This window comes from Epinephelus lanceolatus, chromosome 14 (genome assembly GCF_041903045.1).
Source record: "Epinephelus lanceolatus isolate andai-2023 chromosome 14, ASM4190304v1, whole genome shotgun sequence".
NCBI lineage: Eukaryota > Metazoa > Chordata > Actinopteri > Perciformes > Serranidae > Epinephelus > Epinephelus lanceolatus.
This window is the reverse complement of record NC_135747.1, coordinates 7437743-7458811: the sequence shown is the minus strand read 5'-3', so window position 1 is coordinate 7458811 and position 21069 is coordinate 7437743. Positions and strand designations below refer to the sequence as shown.

General features: G+C 40.1%; 2 protein-coding genes and 1 non-coding gene across 4 annotated transcripts; all 3 read right to left on the bottom strand.

Moving 5' to 3' along the window:
* Nucleotides 1-1768: 1768 nt before the first annotated feature.
* On the bottom strand, nucleotides 1769-1842 carry trnai-aau (transfer RNA isoleucine (anticodon AAU)). The gene has a single exon. It is a non-coding gene; the product is annotated as a tRNA-Ile (tRNA).
* A 1768-nt stretch (nucleotides 1843-3610) lies between these two features.
* Nucleotides 3611-20549, bottom strand: cops8 (COP9 signalosome subunit 8). 2 transcript variants are annotated; one of them, XM_033617663.2, is made up of 7 exons: nucleotides 20396-20548; nucleotides 19615-19685; nucleotides 19134-19182; nucleotides 18198-18330; nucleotides 9988-10095; nucleotides 9735-9797; nucleotides 3611-5043 (listed from the first exon to the last, which is right to left on the bottom strand). In XM_033617663.2, exons 1-7 carry the CDS (start codon nucleotides 20486-20488, stop codon nucleotides 4964-4966), a joined length of 597 nt encoding a protein of 198 aa, XP_033473554.1. In that variant the 5' UTR covers nucleotides 20489-20548; the 3' UTR covers nucleotides 3611-4963. The 2 variants fall into 2 exon arrangements, with proteins under 2 accessions (XP_033473554.1, XP_078030406.1); XM_078174280.1 differs by lacking the exon at nucleotides 9988-10095 and having other exon boundaries at nucleotides 20396-20549.
* Nucleotides 13835-15633, bottom strand: trim63b (tripartite motif containing 63b). Its single transcript, XM_033617662.2, has one exon. It carries the CDS (start codon nucleotides 15316-15318, stop codon nucleotides 14272-14274), a length of 1047 nt encoding a protein of 348 aa, XP_033473553.1. The 5' UTR covers nucleotides 15319-15633; the 3' UTR covers nucleotides 13835-14271.
* Nucleotides 20550-21069: the final 520 nt, after the last annotated feature.

Here is a 21069-nt window from a genome sequence, read left to right as displayed (position 1 = left end):
TGCAGGCAGGCAGGCAGGCACACACACACACACACACTGATAGGAGAGGAGCTACCACACGCAAGCGACTGGCTAACCATCAGAAGCAGTTATGGATGAAAGATTACTTACAGTGTTTATCACTATATAACTTAATTTGGTATTTCCACATTATGTGCATGCACCCCTTTCTATGTCACTGAATTCACACACCCTTCAACTGTAAACACAACTAGCTGATTCCTAAATGTGGGCTTACCAGTGGCTAACATTTATTGATCGTTGAATGTAAAAAAAAAGTTCAGTTCTCCAGCTAGGGGAACACAGTGGTGCAGTGGTTAGCATTGTCGCCTCACAGAAAGAGAGTTTCTGGTTCAAACCCCAGCGTGAGGGAGCCTTTCTTTGTGGGGCTTGCATGTTCTCCCCGTGTCAGCATGGGTTTTCTCTGGGTTCTCTGGCTTCAGGTTAGATTAATTGGTCACTCTAAATTGGCTGTGAGTGTGAATGGTTGTCAGCCCTGTGATAACCTGGGACTTGTCCAGAATGTACCCTGCCTCTTGTCTAATGTCAGCTGGGATAGGCTGTGTAGTTTAGGGAATAAACAAACAGCACACACTGCATCTATTGTTTATCCAACCTACTTAAGATGAAACCCCGCCCACCTCTGTATGATGAAAGCCTGACAGCTGCCTATAACAGCTACAGTAGCTTAAAAAGTAGCGATAGGGCCTGTTAGTGCGTTCCATTGTACTTTGAAGTCAGAATTTCTGAGTTTCTAGTCGTACATTTCAACTGGAATGCCTCCTGAAGCTGGATTTCCAACTCAGTTGGAGTTTTCTCAAAGTCGGAGGAACCTCACCAACCCTGACCTCAGAAACGAATATGGCTGCTCTGCACATTAACGGTAGAGAAAGCTGTAGTAATATGCTGATTATTATCACTTATGTCTTATTTGTGACTCACTAACCCATTCATACACAGTGTCGTCCAACATCTATGAGTGTGTTTTTGTACGCGCAAAATACAGTGTAATGCGTTGTTATCAAATGGTATTGCTAACATCTTGGTTTTCTGACTTGTTGTACTGGAACGTGATGAAATTGGGTGTGACGTTATTTTCAGATCTAATGTCTGACTTCCAAGGTAAATGGATCGCAGCATGTGTCCACATAGTGTTTTTTCTACAGCAGAAAAGCAGTGGCAGAGCACTAAGGAGCGCAGTCAGTATGTTAACATTACATTAAAGAAAATCAATTTATTGTATTAGTCCCACTTAAACCGGACTTTTAAAATAATGCAACTGGGAGTTGAATTACTCCTGCATGTAGTCACTTGGATCCAAACTGACCCCAAACTGTCGAGGATACAGTATTTAATGTAAAGTAACTGCTGAGTTTAATATTGTAATCCCCTACACTAGGCCAACTCTTTACTGGAAAAAGTAGTCTAATTACTGTAACATGCAACTATGTAATGTTTTACTGCCCAATTAACATACAGACAGAAATACAGAAATTAATATGCTAATGTAAGAATTGAATAAATAACTAAAACTATGCATTTGTAGAAATGTACAAATTAATTTTAATGTAATCCTTAATTATTTAACATATTATGTTTTCTCAAACAGTTATGAGGTCTTACTGTATTCTTTCCAGTATTTTTTGTGTAATTTACTGCATTTTCTGGTTAAGGAATTTTGAGGATTAGGAAGGAAACAAACCCTTATGTAGGTCACACTAATAATACATACTGTAACATTCAGCCAGAGGTAGTTGCAAGATAACCTTGGCCCGTACGGGGCTCGAACCCGCGACCTTGGCGTTATTAGCACCACGCTCTAACCAACTGAGTTAACCGGCAATGTTTCATGCTGAGTTTATAAATGGAAACACAACTGCCAATATAGGCATTTGATACAGTAAAGGAAAGACCGCCTGTGGCCTATGACATTTGATATGTTGCTTTAATTGTGCATCTCCCAAACAAATTACATTAGCACAATCTAGTTGCTACAGTATAACATGTACTTGTAAGTTTTACCCTTTGACTTTCACACAGGAAACACATTGAGGTTATACATGTAGATACATGTGAAATATATTTTTGCACTCGCATACCTCAGGCTGCACGGCCTCGGCTCATCATGTCATCTGTCCAATAGATCTGTGTGGGTGCATGTGCGTCTGTGTACAAATCTATGTACAAATTTAGTACTGTTGTGACAGTCACAGAAGAGTGATCAGGGTCAGTTACCTTCTCACGCACACACTTGTGCTGACTGACTCTGGCACACTGTGCTGTCATGAGGCCAATGCTGGTTCAACACATGCCTGGACATGAGTTCAAGCCAACACGTGTTTATACAGCAAATACACAAACTGAAACATTTCTATATAGAGACAATCTTAAGATGCACTCGCTACACAACAAAAAGTTGTTAGTAAATTAAACTTAACAAGAAGAACAGCGAAGATCCAACACAGCTAATGTAACCCGAATGTCAATGTCTGTGTTTGTAGGCGTCTCCAATGAGGCAATTTTCATAACAAAGCAGACCATGTCAAGAAATAAATTAGCTCCCCGCCACCACAACCATGCAAAGAACGGCTCTGATGTATGTGATTTCACACTAAATCACATCAAATGTCTGGCACTTCAAGCTAACGCAGATCAAATAAGTATAAAATAGTGTACGTTTGAAATTCTTTTTCTAAACAGGATGCAGAGGGGACTGAAGAAAAACAAAAATCTGCACCAGACATCTATTATGTAGCACTGATGAACAGATGGCAGCCAGATATGCCTTTGCAAAATAAAATGTCCATCACTTCTCTATGTTAATTCAAGCTTGAAAGGGGTAGTTTGGATTTTTTTTAAATGGAGTTTTATGTGGTACTTATCCATAGCCAGTGTAATACACACAGTCAGTGGCTGTCAACACACCTCCAGTTTAGAGAAGCAGGCTGAAGTGAGACATGGAAGCGAAGCAATCTACTGCTGTGGGTGGGGGTTAGCAACAAAGTGTATTTTAGCCACTTTAAAAAGTCCCACCTAAAAAGATTAATTAATTAACTGTACACAATACTGAGTATATTTCAGAAAGCATTCATATTAATTGTAATAATACTGAAAGAGTACTGTCATGAAACAAGCTGAAAATCCACACAGCAATTTCAAGTCTTTGCACTGACAGTTAAGTTGCTTTGCATGTCAAAGCAACGTAACCTGGTGGGTTAAGTCACACAACAGACTTGACAGTTTGTGGACGATGAGGTTTGTGTTGCCGCAACTCTTAATTTCCAAAAGCAACTCATACCATGTGAGGTATGCATGTGGACAAACCAAAATAGTTTTGATCCTATTTATATGCACTAAAGTTTACTGGTGCGCTAGTGTGGCTGTAAGCAACATAAATATGCTTCCTCACACATTATGTTCTTCCCCGTGTGTGAATTGTTGATACCAGGCTACAGAACACAACAAACTTTTTTTCATGTAATTTAAATGTGACAGGGGGAAGTCCCAAAGGCTGAATATAATTACTCACCATCCTTGATTGAGCCCAGCCTGCTCTGTAAAGACCAACCTGAAAGAGAACTCTTGAATAAAGAAATGAAAGAATACCAAATTAGAAACAGCAAAAATATTTATTCACCAGTCAAAACTTAAACTTCAAAATATGAGGTCTGAGGACTGAAATCCACATATTGATGCATGCATGCATGCAAGACTTCCGTTACCTGCCAAAATTTGTTTCAAGTCAAACTTTATGTACTCAAACAGAGTGGACAGACTGTACATACTAGCTCGTATGTTTCTTTCATGTGGAACAAATGTCAGGTTAGCAGTAAAAACATATTGATGGTGATGAGAAATATATTCCTCGTATGAGGCTTCAGCCCCTAATATTTTCTGAATAGCTCCAGATATAAATATACAGGCTATACATTTCAAAAATAAGAATAGGCCAGCACTTAAAATGTTACTCAAGTTAAAGTATTAGCATCAAAAGTACTCATTTAACAGCCCATTTCAGATTCACACTGGATTATAATTATTGATGCACTGATGTGTTCATCACTTTAATGTTGCAGCCGGTAAAGGTGGAGTTCATTTTAATTACCTTACATACTGCGGGCTAATTTAATCTTTGAAATCATCATCATCTTATCAGTTGATTAGGCTATGTTTTGTGTTATTAACTTGAGACTTCAATGCAACTACAGCAGGCAAATAAATGCGTGGTAAAAAGTAAAATATTTCCCTCTGAGATGTAGAGAGATGTACAGGAGTACAAGTGTAAAGTATCATAAAATGGAAATACGAGTTGTTCTAAAGCACAGTACTTGGATAAATGTACTTCATTACATTCCACCACTGTTAACAAAACTATTTCAGACTCTAGTCAATAAATGTTAAATGACAGCAGTTGTATTCTGTTTCTAGTCAATACTAATTACTAATATCTACTAATATTTAACATCACAATTCATAGTTAAACTGGGGGGAAAAAACAGTTTTTAGGGGTAAATAAGATGCCAGAGTGCATAAAAAAAAGCATCAAAATAGAGCTTTACATAAAAAAAAATTGCAGGGGAGAATACCCACTGGACCCCCCTACAAAGGTCCAAGCTAAGCCCCCAACGTCCTCAAATCCTAGAAACGCCCCTGTCGTCTGTTGAAATCACATCCAAATCTATACATCTGGTAGGTTGCAGAGAGCCAAAGGTAAAAAGAATATAAAACAACACTGTGTCTCAAAATAATTTTCAGCATATGAATGAACTGGGGAAGCTTTATTGGGTGATATACATAAATAGGCAGGTCTTGGACAAGAGCTTGCAGCACTCATGCAGGATGATGGGTGTGTTTTTGGTACGTCTCTATCAGGGAGTGAAACCAGGGGAAGAGTCTATCCAAACTTGTATTCTCCCTCTGTACCAAGCAAGCGAAAAAGGGTGGCAGTAGATGTGGTGGGTTATCAGTTCTCGAGGAAAGCCACGTAGTCAGTGAGTCTGGCCAACTGCTGCTCATTTGGAACCAATGAGACTGGGGGAGGATCTGTTGAGAGAGAGGAGAAAAAGACAGAGGAGGAGAGGCTGAGTCAGAGGGGGATTCCTTGTTGTGCCAAGTACCATCGATCTCCTTAAATCTCACCAGCTTTTACTTGGTGGCTACAGCCCATGTGTTCCAACTCAGACAGACTCAGCATGTCACAGGTTTCCAGTTCACCGCATAGTCGACATCTGAGCTCACTGCTTGACCCGTTTAACAACACTACCTAGAGTCTCCACATGTTCCTGTGAGACATTCAGCCCGGAGATCATTACAACACGTTACATTTATCCTAACCAGAATGATTTCCTGTGTGAAATCCACTCCACAACCAAAATTACCAAGCACTATTAAGTCCCAGTGGCGCTGTGGAGGGGGGGGAAAGCAGACACGTGAGGATTAATGGTGAGTGGGTTAGCGTGTTGTGCCGGACATGTGTGCAGCAGATGCTTCAGCAGTTACGTCTGATGATTACAGAGAGCAGGACATGCCAAAGCCTCCTCCTCGACTGTTTGCATAAATCAGCAAGTTTCTCGGACAAGATAGATCAATCAGGGTTCCTACACATTTTCCACTTCAGAATTACATACTCTTTGAGACTCAAAATCCAACTATTAACATGTATGCTACATTCTGACTATATATGCTAATATGTTGCCAAATAATTGCCCTAAGATTGTAGCTAGGTACTGTCAGTTCATCTGTAAACTGCTACACACAAAGCTGGACATCATACCGCTGTCAAACATCTCTGCCCAAAGAGTACACAAACTAACCGCTGCCTATGCTTGTATTATTTTCCTTTAACATTTTGAATGAACTATAAATGACTGTTTCCCCCATGTTATTGGTTATAAAGGAGTACAAAAAATGAGCTGTAGGGTTAAATAATATAATTTTCATGACATCTGTGCAGCCATGTTTATTCACTGTGACCATGAAAACAATGATGAACGCAGGCAGGTAAAAAAGATAGTCCATTCACTTTTTTAAAAACTACATCACTGCATAACTCATATATTCAGACAACCTTAATATTTGGTTATTTGATATGCTATGTATACATGCAATGTGAAGATACTGCAGAGATTCCCCCACACATGGTGGCCCACCACAGTTAAAACATCTGCCACCAGGTTTTGATTTTCTATTCTTGGAGCTGGACCGTTCATTAGAAGTGCTGTAGGTACATACAGTACAGGCCAAAAGTTTGGACACACCTTCTCATTCAATGTGTTTTCTTTATTTTCATGACTATTTACATTGTAGATTCTCACTGAAGGCATCAAAACTATGAATGAACACATGTGGAGTTATGTACTTAACAAAAAAAGGTGAAATAACTGAAAACATGTTTTATATTCTAGTTTCTTCAAAATAGCCACCCTTTGCTCTGATTACTGCTTTGCACACTCTTGGCATTCTCTCCATGAGCTTCAAGAGGTAGTCACCTGAAATGGTTTCCACTTCACAGGTGTGCCTTATCAGGGTTAATTAGTGGAATTTCTTGCTTTATCAATGGGGTTGGGACCATCAGTTGTGCTGTGCAGAAGTCAGGTTAATACACAGCCGACAGCCCTATTGGACAACTGTTAAAATTCATATTATGGCAAGAACCAATCAGCTAACTAAAGAAAAACGAGTGGCCATCATTACTTTAAGAAATGAAGGTCAGTCAGTCCGGAAAATTGCAAAAACTTTAAATGTGTCCCCAAGTGGAGTCGCAAAAACCATCAAGCGCTACAACGAAACTGGCACACATGAGGACCGACCCAGGAAAGGAAGACCAAGAGTCACCTCTGCTTCTGAGGATAAGTTCATCCGAGTCACCAGCCTCAGAAATCGCAAGTTAACAGCAGCTCAGATCAGAGACCAGATGAATGCCACACAGAGTTCTAGCAGCAGACCCATCTCTAGAACAACTGTTAAGAGGAGACTGCGCCAATCAGGCCTTCATGGTCAAATAGCTGCTAGGAAACCACTGCTAAGGAGAGGCAACAAGCAGAAGAGATTTGTTTGGGCCAAGAAACACAAGGAATGGACATTAGACCAGTGGAAATCTGTGCTTTGGTCTGATGAGTCCAAATTTGAGATCTTTGGTTCCAACTGCCGTGTCTTTGTGAGACGCAGAAAAGGTGAACAGATGGATTCCACATGCCTGGTTCCCACTGTGAAGCATGGAGGAGGAGGTGTGATGGTGTGGGGGTGTTTTGCTGGTGACACTGTTGGGGATTTATTCAAAATTGAAGGCACACTGAACCAGCATGGCTACCACAGCATCCTGCAGCGACATGCCATCCCATCCGGTTTGCGTTTAGTTGGATGATCATTTATTTTTCAACAGGACAATGACCCCAAACACACCTCCAGGCTGTGTAAGGGCTATTTGACCAAGAAGGAGAGTGATGGAGTGCTGCGGCAGATGACCTGGCCTCCACAGTCACCGGACCTGAACCCAATCCAGATGGTTTGGGGTGAGCTGGACCGCAGAGTGAAGGCAAAGGGGCCAACAAGTGCTAAACACCTCTGGGAACTCCTTCAAGACTGTTGGAAAACCATTTCAGGTGACTACCTCTTGAAGCTCATGGAGAGAATGCCAAGAGTGTGCAAGGCAGTAATCAGAGCAAAGGGTGGCTATTTTGAAGAAACTAGAATATAAAACATGTTTTCAGTTATTTCACCTTTTTTTGTTAAGTACATAACTCCACATGTGTTCATTCATAGTTTTGATGCCTTCAGTGAGAATCTACAATGTAAATAGTCACGAAAATAAAGAAAACGCATTGAATGAGAAGGTGTGTCCAAACTTTTGGCCTGTACTGTATGTATATATATATATATATACACACACACACACACACACACAGACACACAGACACACACACACACTGTTCAGTTTTTCACTAATCCACTCTCTAAATGCCCAGAGAACGCAGACAGAGCAGCAAAATGTCAGACACAGTGAAAGTGAAACTCATGAAAAGTTCCACCTGGGCTGCCTTCACGGACCCGCAAAAACCTCCAAGTTTTGAGAGGGGACACAAACTGTCAAACAAGGACACAAAAGCACAAGGAAAAACAAAACAAAATGGAAAGTTACCCTTCCGTCATTTGCTACCACCACACATGGATTCTTATTCTGTGGGAAACACTGTATTAAGAGTTTTTTTTGTTTTTTTTTTCCAAACCAATATGATCACTGATGTCTAGATTGGTTCAGTTATGAGGCACTTGGGGCAGAGCTGTTTCTCAGGCTGTGACGTACAGGCGTAGAGGCAGCTCTGCGTAGTAGTGTGCGTTCAGTCACACACAATACTTCTTGCCTTGCTTTTGACAACATCAGACTCGATCTGGCCTGCACTCGTGCACACATTGGTAAAATGTGCTGGCTGTCCGTTGCAAACACCATGAAAAACACTCTATTTGTATGATCAATTCAGTTTTAGAAATTCTGAATTTTACATTAAAGAAAACAGAATAGGGACAATATTCTGGGAACACAAATTAGGGTATCTGCACATTTAAGTACAAATTTTAAGACTTTTGAGACCTTAATAATACCTCGAACAGGAAAAATTAATACCTTTACTACAGCAAAAGAAATTGAAAAAATAGACTACAGAACACATTGTTACTGAGTTTTACAGAATTTGAATAATGAGAATATTAAGTGCACATTAACTAACACAACTGCGCCTTCTCATTAACAAAAATAAACTGTATAGCAGTAGAACCAGTCCAACTGAATGTCCCAAATTTATTTTTTTCTTATTCTGAGCTAATAAAAAAAAGGGTCCAGGCCTAACATCATCATAGCAGAGAGCATGAAAAGGAATTAAAAAAACCCAATGTGAGCAAAATTGTACTTTCGCTGTGGTGGAAGACGTATTCAGATCCTCAGAATACTTTAATACAAGTAAAAGTCCCTCATTCAGAACTTAAGTAAAAGTATGCAAGGATAATTAGCAAAATGTTCTGAAAGTACTTTTAGTAAAAGTATTCATTGTGCAGTAATGCAATACCCATTGTCTTAACTTAGAATGTTTTGTGACACATCACGCCTCATGCATATTGCTGGATGGTTGCGGCAGGTCACAGTATTTTTGGTACTTCAGATTAAATTGAATGCCTTTCCTCCTACAATTCCAGACATTTATAAACCTTAAATAAATTAAATACCTACATTTAAGACATTTTAAGACTTTTTAAGGATCCACGGGGACCCTAACAAATATTTTTCCATATTCTCTTCTTTTCCACATACTTATCCAGACCTGGAAATTACTAAAATCAAATTCAATACTTTTCCATTCTGCATAGGAGCCCAATCCCATGACTCTCTGGGCTTGACGACACACTGATGTGATAAGAATCTTGCCAAAATAAGTGAGCACAGGAAAAGAAAAGAAGGGAAGTGGATGAGGGAACCTTTGGAAATATGGACATTAGCCAAGGGAGACTTAACAAATCAAACATTTCAAGAGATTCTAGGAAAAAGAAAATGTCATCCATCTTCCTCTGAGATTAAAATGGCTCTCAAATCCCTGCTCTCAACATTTTTATGTGTGTGTAATAAAATAAAGGAGAAGAGTAGCAGGAAGGTGGGTGCAGGATTAATAATGAAAAGAAAACATTTTGGAAAACAAAACAGTGGACTGATGAAGAGTACAGATTGAAAGAGCAATACTGCCACCTACCTGGCTTTTTGGGCATCACCATCCTAGTAGCTGGGTCTGCCTGCCAGCCCTGGCTCACCACACCTATGGACACAGACAGAGGTGAGGAAGGAGAAGAAAATACCCTCATTATGTAATGGAAACTAGCTGCATTACACCTGTGTAGAAACACTGCAATACTATAGCCATTTTTGTTACTAAAACATCTTTTTATACACTATAACAGTGATGAGATCACATTTCCTGTGAGGAGGTTGTGTAAATTTAATCTTACCCTTTACTGCCTCTTCCACAGAGTATCCCACAAAGGCAGCAAAATCGTCTGCTGCGATGGAAGTGTATGCCTGGGCCACTAGACTATACGCTCTTTGTCGTGTACTCTCTGTGAAGGATACATGAATCACAGGGAGATTAATATCAGATTGGTGCATACTGAGTGCATACATGCTAGAGCTGTGCTCTGGTTATATTTAAAGCAGTGGTTCCCAATTGGTGGGTCACAGTCCAAAATTGGGTCTTTGGTTCATTCAAAATGGACTGTAAATGTGTCAAGTTTGTAAAATAACATACTTTATTTTTAAGTACAGTGAATTTCTGGCACACAGCTTTAATTTTGAAGAGGTGCTTCCTGATGTTTAGTATTGACAAATGGACAACTGCTTGATGACATGGCCAAATGCAAGTATGGTGCTAAATGTATTAAACTGTGTGGCCCCTGAACTAATGACTAAGGAGAAATCTGGACCCCATGACTGGACTAGTTGGGAGGCACTGATTTACAGTGCATTCAGTAAATGGGCTACAGCAACCTACTGTGAACTTACACAGTATGTTCTTTTGTGTTATGTGTATTATTGTAATAATCTATGTATATGTTTTTAATTGACTCATCTGACAAACATTCACATGCACTGTCACAAACAATTTGGGGTTCACTATCTTGCTCTAAGACAATGCAACATGTAAACTGCAAGGGTCAGGGATTGAACCACCAACATTCTGATCAGCACATGACCGCTTTACCTTCTGAGCCACAGCTCCAAATGAAAATGCAAAAACACATCTGAAGCACTGCCAAGAGCATACCAAACAAATAGGTGGCAATATAATCCTAACCCTAAAGCCACACAAAGAAAAACATGATGTTGGCTGATCAGAAGCCTGAAAAAAAGCTATTGCTGGAAGGCTACCTGGAACAGTGACCTCCATAGTGCATTCTGATCCTTTTTTCCTCAATATAAACCCTTTGTACACAGAGATTGCACGACAGGGCTGCTACAAAGTTCCTTCTTTATGTTGTCTTTGCATTTTTATACAGAACCTACCAATGGCAGCATCATGCTGCTCCATTGTGCGATTTCATTACAAAAGCAAAAGAGGTGTGTTAGACTTGACATGGAACACAACAGCATCGGCCTCTAGAGTGACATATAAGCATCAACAACGCTTTATAAACACTGACAATGGTATTAACATGGCAACAACAATAATTTACTGTCCTGTTATATGACGGCTGATCTCATCCTCTGCTTGAAAGGTAAGGAGCTGCCTAATGTCATAGTTTTCCCAAGCTAGTTTTTAAAATTCACCACGGTGGGTCGCAAGCACAACACGTCTTCAAAACGTCACACCTGTGTGGCCCATGACCCTTTGGTGATGGCTGTCCCTTTAACATAGACGTTTCACTGAGGTTGCTACCTCTGATGCCTGCTTCAAGGCAAGACAACTCTGTCCCACCATTCTATAATTGTACCTTTTATAAAGAATGGCGAGCGGCATAATAGTGTAAAATTCACGCCTTGAAGAGGCTGCCTAAAAGGCACTCTCATTGAACAGTAACTGCACATTTATATGTAAACATGTAAAACAGTCCTGTTAGCAACATTAGGTAGACAGACAGAAATAAAATAGAGCCAGCACTATTATGGCTGTGTTCACCATTGCACAAAATATCTCCTTACTTGTGACACCTCACAAATGAGGTAATGGTGCACACTCTGACGTAACAAACCAAAAACTCTGTTTTCCCTGTCTACACATCGACACTAAAAACAGCTGTTCAGAAAACTTCACCTGCACAAAGTTTTACAAAATGTCCTGTTTCAGTGACCTAAAACACAGATTGCATGTGGACAAAAAGCCAAAAGGCAAAATAAAAGCTATGTCTTACAAAATACCTGTGTATGTGTGAACTATGACTAAAGGGTCATGTTTCTTGTGAACAAAGTTGTTAATTAGCAACAAGACTGGAGTTCCTACAACGTGAATAAAAATCAGGAATGACAGGTAGGGTTTGGAAGCCAGGGCCTTTTTTTAAAGGAGTATTCTGCTATGATCATTAGCAGTCAGAGGTGAGTATGTTTTGGTAAAATGTCAAGTGAATACTCGAGGTCTGCATTTTTTAACTTAATGTTTTTTCCTGTTCTTGCTAATTTTCCATCTTGGGGTTTGCTTATGGTAATTCTGAGTGTTTGAGTGAAGGAAGTGGCTTCCCCTCACCACTCCATCTCCTGCTCACCCCAAACAAGCACACAGTCACAAACAACTTAACAAGTGACAGGAGTTGGCCTGGGACTGAAATAAAACGCTATTCTGAGCAAAAACTCTGGGTTGTCTGTCTTTCAGTGCTTCTAGCGTCTGGTTGTTTTAAAACAAACAGTGCATATGTTGTTAGGTAATCTTTGATTTGATTATGATGAACTTATGAGCTAAAACAAATAACAAATTAAGATTTTCCATAATTAAGAACACTTAAAAATAGATCATGAATCATGGACGTTGCTGTGCTGTGCTCACACGACAAACCACTGATGTCTTTATCAGCAGGCACTGGCTTAGGATCCCAAAATGCCAAAGTTGGCACATTTATCTAGCCTTACTTGACATGGTGCTGCAGTTTGTGGAGATAACTTTGAGAGTGACAGGGCCTCACAACAGCACAGGGCAACATACTGTACATCGCCATGTTTTTCCTGCTGCTCCTGCAGCTATCACATAAATGCCTCAGGGTTGTGGCCTTTTGTGTTTTATAGCCTAGCAACGGTTTATGTGTACCAACAGTCAGCCCCCAGTCTGTTGCAGCAGCTAGCAGCAGTAACAATAACAAGTGGGATGAGAAAAGACAGCTGTGAGGGGAAGGCCGGAGATTTGTCAAGAGCACTTTCTCATTCTGCTTTCCAAGGGGCTTCCTGTTCTCCCTGTCATTGTACTTGTCCAAAAAGAGATAGGACTGAAAATATTAACTTGGAAAACTGGGTTTATGCATCAATTGTATGTGAAAGCAATTAATCTTTATTTTGTTATGGCTTTAATCAAAGTTATGGTTGTAGGGTGATATCAGCAGTCCTTATTTAGACACTATGATGATTAAAGCAGACTATTATAACAGTGTATTTCCAGAGAAAAGTGGATGAAATATTGTTGTTTTGTCATTGTGGTGTCTCATCATTGATGAATAACTACAGAGGAAACTAACCCAAGTTGTTTTTCCCTTTTCTAGTCAAACTCCCATCTGTCAAAAATGATCCTCATATCAAACTTCATAAATCTGCTTCTCGTGTGAGAGCAACTTTCTGCCACCTGACTGGCTGCGTATAAGAAAAGAAATGAGGACTCTGACTCAAATGCTCCCAACACGGACAAGCAGGTCATCTCCAGGGGCTTTTTGTAACCCAGTCCCCAGGCAGACGTGTATTTTTACTGTGGCCTCTTGACCGTTGGGAGATGACTCGTGTGGCAACTGGACCAGCCTTTCTTAGTATGTCCTGACACTCCAGAGTTGGGTTGGAGCTGCTGAGCAAGACGTCCATGAGTGGGAGGTTGGGAATTTTATGGAGGGGAAACAGGACCTGGCCTGTCCTTCCCCGAGTCTATTCCAGGGCCGCTATCATTTCTCACCCTCTCACCTCTTAAAAATAGCCCCCACTTTTAACCAGCAAAGGCAAAGCAGACAGGACATGGCAAGGGCTTTTATTTTTAAATTCAGCCTATTGCCAAGTAAGACCAGCAACAAACTGGGAAATATTTTGATGGAAGCACTCCAAGGAAAAATCTAAAAACCTATGCGATCAAAATAATACTGGGTCTTCATGTTTTAGTTAAGCAATAAAGGAAATAGATGCTTAACTTCATGCAGCTTTATTCCACATTCCAGTCACGACAGATTTGGTGATTACAGGCAGATCAGCTGATCACCAATTCAACACAAACTTAGACAGAGTGAGAAAACACAAAGAACTACTTCCATGAGCTACATATGAGGAAAACGATGTGTAATCCGTCTTCAGACATTCTATATTTACATTTATCTAGATCAGTTTCTTCATTTAACTGGCTTAGAAGTACAAAAGTATAAAAAGAAGTTAAGAAAAGTTATGAATATGACATTGAAATTAAATATTGCACTTAGTCAGGGCAAGCCTTTTCAGCCCACATCCAACGTAACCTTACATTTCTTTCAACATCAAATGCAGTCCCTGCCACAAACACTTGTGTCAAAAAACCCTCAAAAACACATATAACAATATTTCCAACAAGTCCATGACTACTTTGATTTTCATTATTCCTCCTCTTCTTCTTCCTCCTCCTCTGCATCCTCAAATTCATCATCATCACCCACTCCAAAGTCCATTTTTGCCAGGACTGCTTCAACATGTTCTGTTGATAAAGTGAAGTGGTCCATCTTCTCGAAGCCTGGCTCTGGCCTCTCTTCCCCCAGTGAACCTTTCGCTGCGTCTTTGGTCTGCGTGATGAGGCCCTTGGAGGCTAAGAGAAACTCAGCAGCACTGCCTTGCTCCAATGCCCTCACAGCCGTATCTGTGAGCTCTGAACTAGCCTGCAATCGTTCGCCGTAACGTTGAGCCAGTGCCCGCAGAGCTGCAACCTTTTCATCTTGCTCTTTACCAATCTGCTCTAGTAGAATGGTCTTGCGTTCTTCCAGGACAGCATATAGCAGGTCAAAGCGCTCAGCTAGCCCTTGTTTAGCACGCTGAGCATTTTCCTGTACAGCACGGCAGGCATCTTCCATCTGGTTGAGCAGAGCCTGCAGGCGGCCATTGCTGGCCACTAGGGTGTCAATAGCATTACTCAGTTCACCCTTCTGGGCCTGGTAGACACTTGCTAAAGGTGCCACCTCACAGTCCTTATGCTGGCCAAACACTTTGCACATGGAGCAGGTGGGTGTCTGGCAAGTCACGCAATAGATGTTGATTTTCTCATCCTCGTGTTCTTGGCACATCGGTTCTTTGGATTCTTTAGGCTTCAGGCTGGTTTCTGTGCTGCCACTGCCACTGCCTTCTTGCTGCTGCTTATAGAGGTCGATAATATTTTCTACCAACAGGTTACGCTGGAGCCCATGCACACCATGGCGGTCAAGCACAACCTCAAAACGGCAAGTAGGACAGCGAAAGACACCACCAGAGAAGCGGTACGGGTTGCGTGAGTCGTAGAGGTCACTGGCACAACTACGGCACAAGTTGTGCTGGCATGGCAGGATGACCACAGGTTTGGTGAACATGTCCAGGCAGATGGGGCAGCTCAACTGTTTCTCGAGGCTATCCATGGGGCTCGGGGGCCGCACCATAGAGCCTGTCCTCTGAACATCCATATTGGAAAATTCTCTACCTTCAGTTAGACCAGGAAGTTTCCTAATTTTTACAAGAGAAAACTAAAAGCTTCTCTCCCTCTGTCCGTTTCAAAAGGTTACCAAAATAAAAGGCAGACTCTGCTGGCTTATCCTTAGTGCGTGCTGTTACTTGTCAAATGCTGATATCTATTCTGGCTCAGAGCTGGCAGCTCTGTCCTTTATACCAGCCTCTCACAGCTGGTGACATCTGATCCTTCCCACCAACCAGAGCAAACATTCCTGCTTGCTTGCTGCCTTGGGATCTTTTCACAGAAATGGCCCCCTCCTACCCAGCGCTGCATGTGTCACTTGTCCCAGTAGGCACTGTGTCCCCTTTAACAGTGACAGAGGTGGTGGACTGAGCAGAGACAACCAGGGCCCATGTGACTGGCTCAGAGGAGCCCCAAGTGAGAGGGAGCTCGGTCTAATGGTAAACAAGTCAATGTCAACATCTTGTGACTCCGCTGTTGTTTTGAACATTTTATTTCCATTGAATTGTTGATCGACTACCTAGTTTGATATTTATATGAACTGTATATGTAACTGTTTCTTACGGAGAACACAGTAACCACATGTTTTCCAAATACTTTTGACATTTCTGTTTAAATTTAAACTGACCAATGACATTAATCAATAGAAAATGGACAGTTCTGATCACTAATTACATCTTTATTAAATGATTGATTACATAAAGTTTACTTTTTTGAGGAAAAAAAAGCAACCATTGGCTTATCAATGCTAAGGATGTAACAATACCTCAGTCTGGATCAATATATCAATTCAACGATCAACGATACAAAATTATCGCTGCAAAGTGAAAACTTCCATACATATTTTCAACTTTAAGATATGACTTTGTTTTGAAATTCCGGCAGTACTCTGTCACCATTTTCGTCCAAGTGTAAACATTCAAACACTGCTAGTGGCCTAACGCCTGGTAGACAATGGCAAGCAGCCCAAGAAAAGACAATGAGGGTATTTACTGACATTGTCTCATATTGATCGCAATTCTCCAATCTGAATCAAAATCATATCATGGCAGACTTTGTGATATCAGCAAATATAGTATCATTGTCCAAAGAATAATCACAATATTGTTTCATGATGAAACACTTACATCCCTAGTAAATACAAACATACTTGCTAATAAGAACTTTATTATATAATTCCTTTGTAGGAAGATTTGCTGCCTTGTTAAAAACTGCTTTATCAATTAAAAAAAAAAAAAAAAGAATAAATTGTGTGCATTTAGATTCAAAAACGCTTCCCAAATTCACCACATCCACCAAGTTTTTCTTATCAATGGCTGCCCAAGTGTCTTATGACATTCTCTACGTCAGCATCCATAGCAGATCAACAAGAAGTGCCGTAAACATGAGAGAGAAGCTATTCTTAAACTCTTGCACAAGGGAAACATCACATGATACAGAGGCCCAAACAACAGTGAGCATGTGAGCAATAATTTCATGCAGGGATGTGTCTTAAAAGTTGGCATTTGATGTAAAAAGGTGGGGGTGTGAAATCAAGACACAGCAGAAATGTTTAGATATTTTGTAAAATTATGAGAGAGTACTAGTGTAAGCATGTGAGCATATAAACTGAGTTATATCAGCATTTTGTCCTTCTAACTAGCCTTCATGACACTGATAAGCCACACTGCTGGAAATTAAAAGAGGGCATGAACAGTAAAATTCAGTCCCTTAGTTTTCCAATAAGTTCTTTCACCTTGGTTGAATTGTAGCTATGACTATTTTCAATTTTGCCCAGAGCTTAATGTGTACAATCTTTAAATTTCATTTCTAAATGTTTTAATAATGTTAAAAGCAGGGGTTAAAGCAAGAAAAAATTTTGTACCTGAAATGTGGAGCACGGAAAATTTGTGTGCCTGAAATCTGAAATCTTTTCCGGAGCGGGGGGCTTGGTGTTGCGGTCACAAAATGAAGAAACAGAAATGTATGTGTTGCAAAGGAACATGTTTATTATCAAAATGAACAAACAGATTATAGCTTTAGTAGTTACTTTTCAGATTAAACTTTTATAGCATAATGAGTTTATAAATAAAGATTAAACTTTCAGTGGTTACCAGACTTTTTGACTTATAGCTCCTACATCTCTTTTTTGCCTTGGTGCTATTTATTTTTAGAAGCTAAATCATTTAGGCTGTTTGCAAAATTGTATCGCGCTTGATGTGAATTAAACAGGCAGTTACGTCGAAATTTCGCCTCTGGGCAAGCATGTCATCATTGAAATGGATCATATAACGTTGTGGTGGTGACTTTAAAACTTCAGCATAGAGGACTTTTATTGCAACTTTCGTTTTTGTCTGGTTTCTGTTACCTTACCTTCAAAATTACTGCTGGCTTACCAGAGCCTCTCCTGCTCGTCTGAGCTCTGTGTCTCAATGTAACATGATGTGAAAGCGTGCACAGGCATCAGTGTTGATTGGCTATCACTTGTGCCATGTAACCAATCAGAGGGGGCTGTAGGCGGGACATTGTTACAAAGCCCAGTGCAGTGGGGACTGCAGGCAGGGAGTGAGACGGCTTTATCAGAGCCAAAGGAGGGAGTTTTAAAATACATTTATTTGATCGGTAATCGATGAAAAAACGTCTGATGCCGATTACGGTAAACAGCAGGTTGTGTTTACTCGCACACTGTGCGCCTAAATCATTTTCCTGGTTCGCACATATATTTTTAGGGGCCAATGCGAGTGAAATGCTCGCACTGCAGAGCACATCTGCCTGTGCCAGACAGAAACTTTGCCACGCCGGAAATCCGGCGCTGTGCCGGAGAACTTTAACCCCTGTAAAAGCTAAATGACACTGATTGAAGGGTCAGATAAGACAACACTTTATTGTTACCTCGAAGAGCCTCCATGACCGGAAGGATATTCTCTGACCATTGGTAAGCTGCAATGGCTGTGTAGATCCCTGGAAAGTCTCTTTGCCAAATGCGTTGGCCAACAGCCCAAATAGATGTTAATTCAGGGTTTGCCTGTATACAATAAATGGAAAAGCATTTCAAAAACCTTTAGTATGTTACACTTGACAAGGCAGTGGTTGTCATGCTACTATAAAGAGCAGTCACACCCAAATACTTGGGATATTGTATCACAGTGATCTAATTTTTCAACTGTCCTGTTTAGTTTTAAAACACCAATTTAAACACCGAGTCGTACAGTGTATATACACAATGAAGCTTTGTCTTTAACAGTCTGAAGAGCCTCAACCTTCAGATGAGCATCTGACAAGGAACTATGATCTGATTAGCAACAACATTATTCTATTAGCATCAGGGGCAGTTGTCCTGTCAGATAGAAGACAGTGATGGTAAATTTTCCCATGGTTATAAATTGCCAGCATTTATGCAATCAGACAATGCAAAGCAGCAACTGCATGTGTTACTAATAATAAGTTAAATACAGTTGAGCTATGTTTCTGTAATAGCCAAAGTTGGTCGTGAAGGGGTAAGCAAATGTTGTGGATTAAATATGTATTAAAAATGATTTGTTCAGCTTGAATAACAGACTTAAGCTGAAGTCAGACAGACAGCCACCTCTGTTTACTTTCCAGAGCTGTCTTTATTCTTTACTGTCAAGTCAGAATCAGAGTTAAAATAAGGAAATAAGGACGAGGTTCAAAGTTGAAATTATCATTGGATGTTGATGTGAGCAGTACTTACAAGTTGGAAATTGGTAGATATGGTAAGTACCATATAAAGCAGCACAAACGGGACAATCACATGTATCATACTGAAATGGGTTTCATTAGTGTCTACCTATCTGTTGTCATGCTTACCGATTTTATTGCTTGGGGAATACGTTTCCACAGATATCTGCCATTATTCCTGTTGAAACCACATTTGCAAGTTACTGTACACAGAACTGAGTTGCAGGTACAGGCAACAAGAGAACAGGGTTAGCAGTGATACAACTGAACAGATTTAAGGGACCTACTGAAGTTTGACACACACATATTCATTCCCAAACCAAATGTATTATTTGTGAAGCCAACCAGGCATTATGCACTACAAAATGTCACAACACTGAAAAAGGAAAAGGAAAAGGGCATTACCAACTGTTTGCCAAGATAGTCTGAAATTAAGGATGCTTTGTATTTCTTTGCTTTGAATTTAAGGACTGCAGAAGTAAAACCAATATGCAATGTTTTCTATAAGCAACAATCTTAAAGCAAGTCAAGATCCACACCCCAGATACAAAAACCTTCAAGAGACAGAGGATCCTGTAACATATTAAAAACAGACACAGAGCTGACTTACATGTCATTATGAAGTAAATAAAGCGCCAGCAGCTGAGCGTACACTTGAGGTGTTGCAATGCCCCCTGGAGCCTGTTAAAAATAAATGCAGATGTGAAACTGAAGTTTGAGGCTAAGAATGAGCTGAAAACAAAGCTATATGTTCCCCTTAAAATCCATGTTGTAGGCTATATCATATAAACTTCCGGTGGTGGACGTTAGCTACGTAACATTACTTCCGACAGTTATGTTTGTAACGTTATTTTCCTTATTTGTGTTATGTTATATAGCATTGGTCCCTTACCTTACAATGCTACTGTATTTCTTAAAGTAACTGGTCATTCACAAGGTGAACGCCACACAGTGAACCAAGCAATATATTTTACGTTATGAGAACCTCAGTAAAATACTACTGTAGTATTAGCTGTAACTTTAGCTCTGTTTATCAACTTATCAAAGGCATCTCTAGCTCTCTACAGTTAGCTTACGAACTGTTACCTACTATCTGCTAAACGCAGCAGTGGAAGCAGAGAGTGACGCTAACCCCACTATTTAAACGACGGCACATTTGTTGGCATTGTTAGCATGGCACTGGTTCATTCAGAAGCTAACGTGAACATTTATTTATTGTAATTTAACAATCTCTGAAGCGTTCGAGTAGTGAACACAGGCTAGCTTCTCAGCCTTAACGTTAGCCATGAGCTAACTACCAGAAAAACTACTACCAATCCTTCAAGCAAACAAACTAGGCTACATTTATTGTTGGCACAAGAAAAAAATGAATTTAGCGGTTCATTGCTTACCTCGAGCTCTTGGGCTTCACACTGCTCTAATAATTTATCAAAATTTTCCTCCATAATCACAGCAGTAGGCATGATGATGCCTAGCTGTTGCATCGGAAACTACTTCTTCTACTGTCTAATTGAAGTAGATTAGCAGCACGTCACAGGAGCAGCTGCCCCCAAGTGGATGAAATGGTCCACCCCTCTTATTCTTTTATTTAATGGCGATTGGCAAACAGCTTTTAAGTGCATTATCGCCACCTTGTGCATCGGAACAGCCAACGTTGATTAAGACGAGAAAAAATAAAAATAAAAAAAATAAAATAGACAAGGGGGAGATTAATATATAAATAGGAATTGTAAAAGTTAAGTTAATTAAAGCACCAGGCACACAAAATTGACATGGAGCAAAAACATCAAGATCCAAAACAAGGGTCATAATTCAAAACAACAAGAATTGAGAAAGGTCAACATTTATCTTTCTTGTAGTCCTGCTAGAGTTCTTTTTGCAATGACAAGAAAAACAACTTAATAAACCAGTTAAAGGAGGGCTTACTATTCCTCCACTCTTCAGCAATAACCATTTTTTTGTGTCAGACCAGAATCTTTGAGACACAGGGTACATAAAGAAAGAAAAACAAAACAAACAAACAAAACAAAACAAAAAAACATGTGCTCTAAGGTTTCTTTATTCT

Bases quoted from the DNA above. Each gene is read 5' to 3' on its own strand.
- trim63b (XM_033617662.2), bottom strand. From the start codon at position 15,318: ATGGATGTTCAGAGGACAGGCTCTATGGTGCGGCCCCCGAGCCCCATG.
- cops8 (XM_033617663.2), bottom strand. From the start codon at position 20,488: ATGCAACAGCTAGGCATCATCATGCCTACTGCTGTGATTATGGAGGAA. The intron at 18,331-19,133 runs GTAAGCATGACA...TATTGTATACAG, and splicing joins TTCCCCAAGCAATAAAATCG to GCAAACCCTGAATTAACATC. The intron at 5,044-9,734 runs GTAGGTGGCAGT...CTCTCTCAACAG, and splicing joins GGTGATGCCCAAAAAGCCAG to ATCCTCCCCCAGTCTCATTG.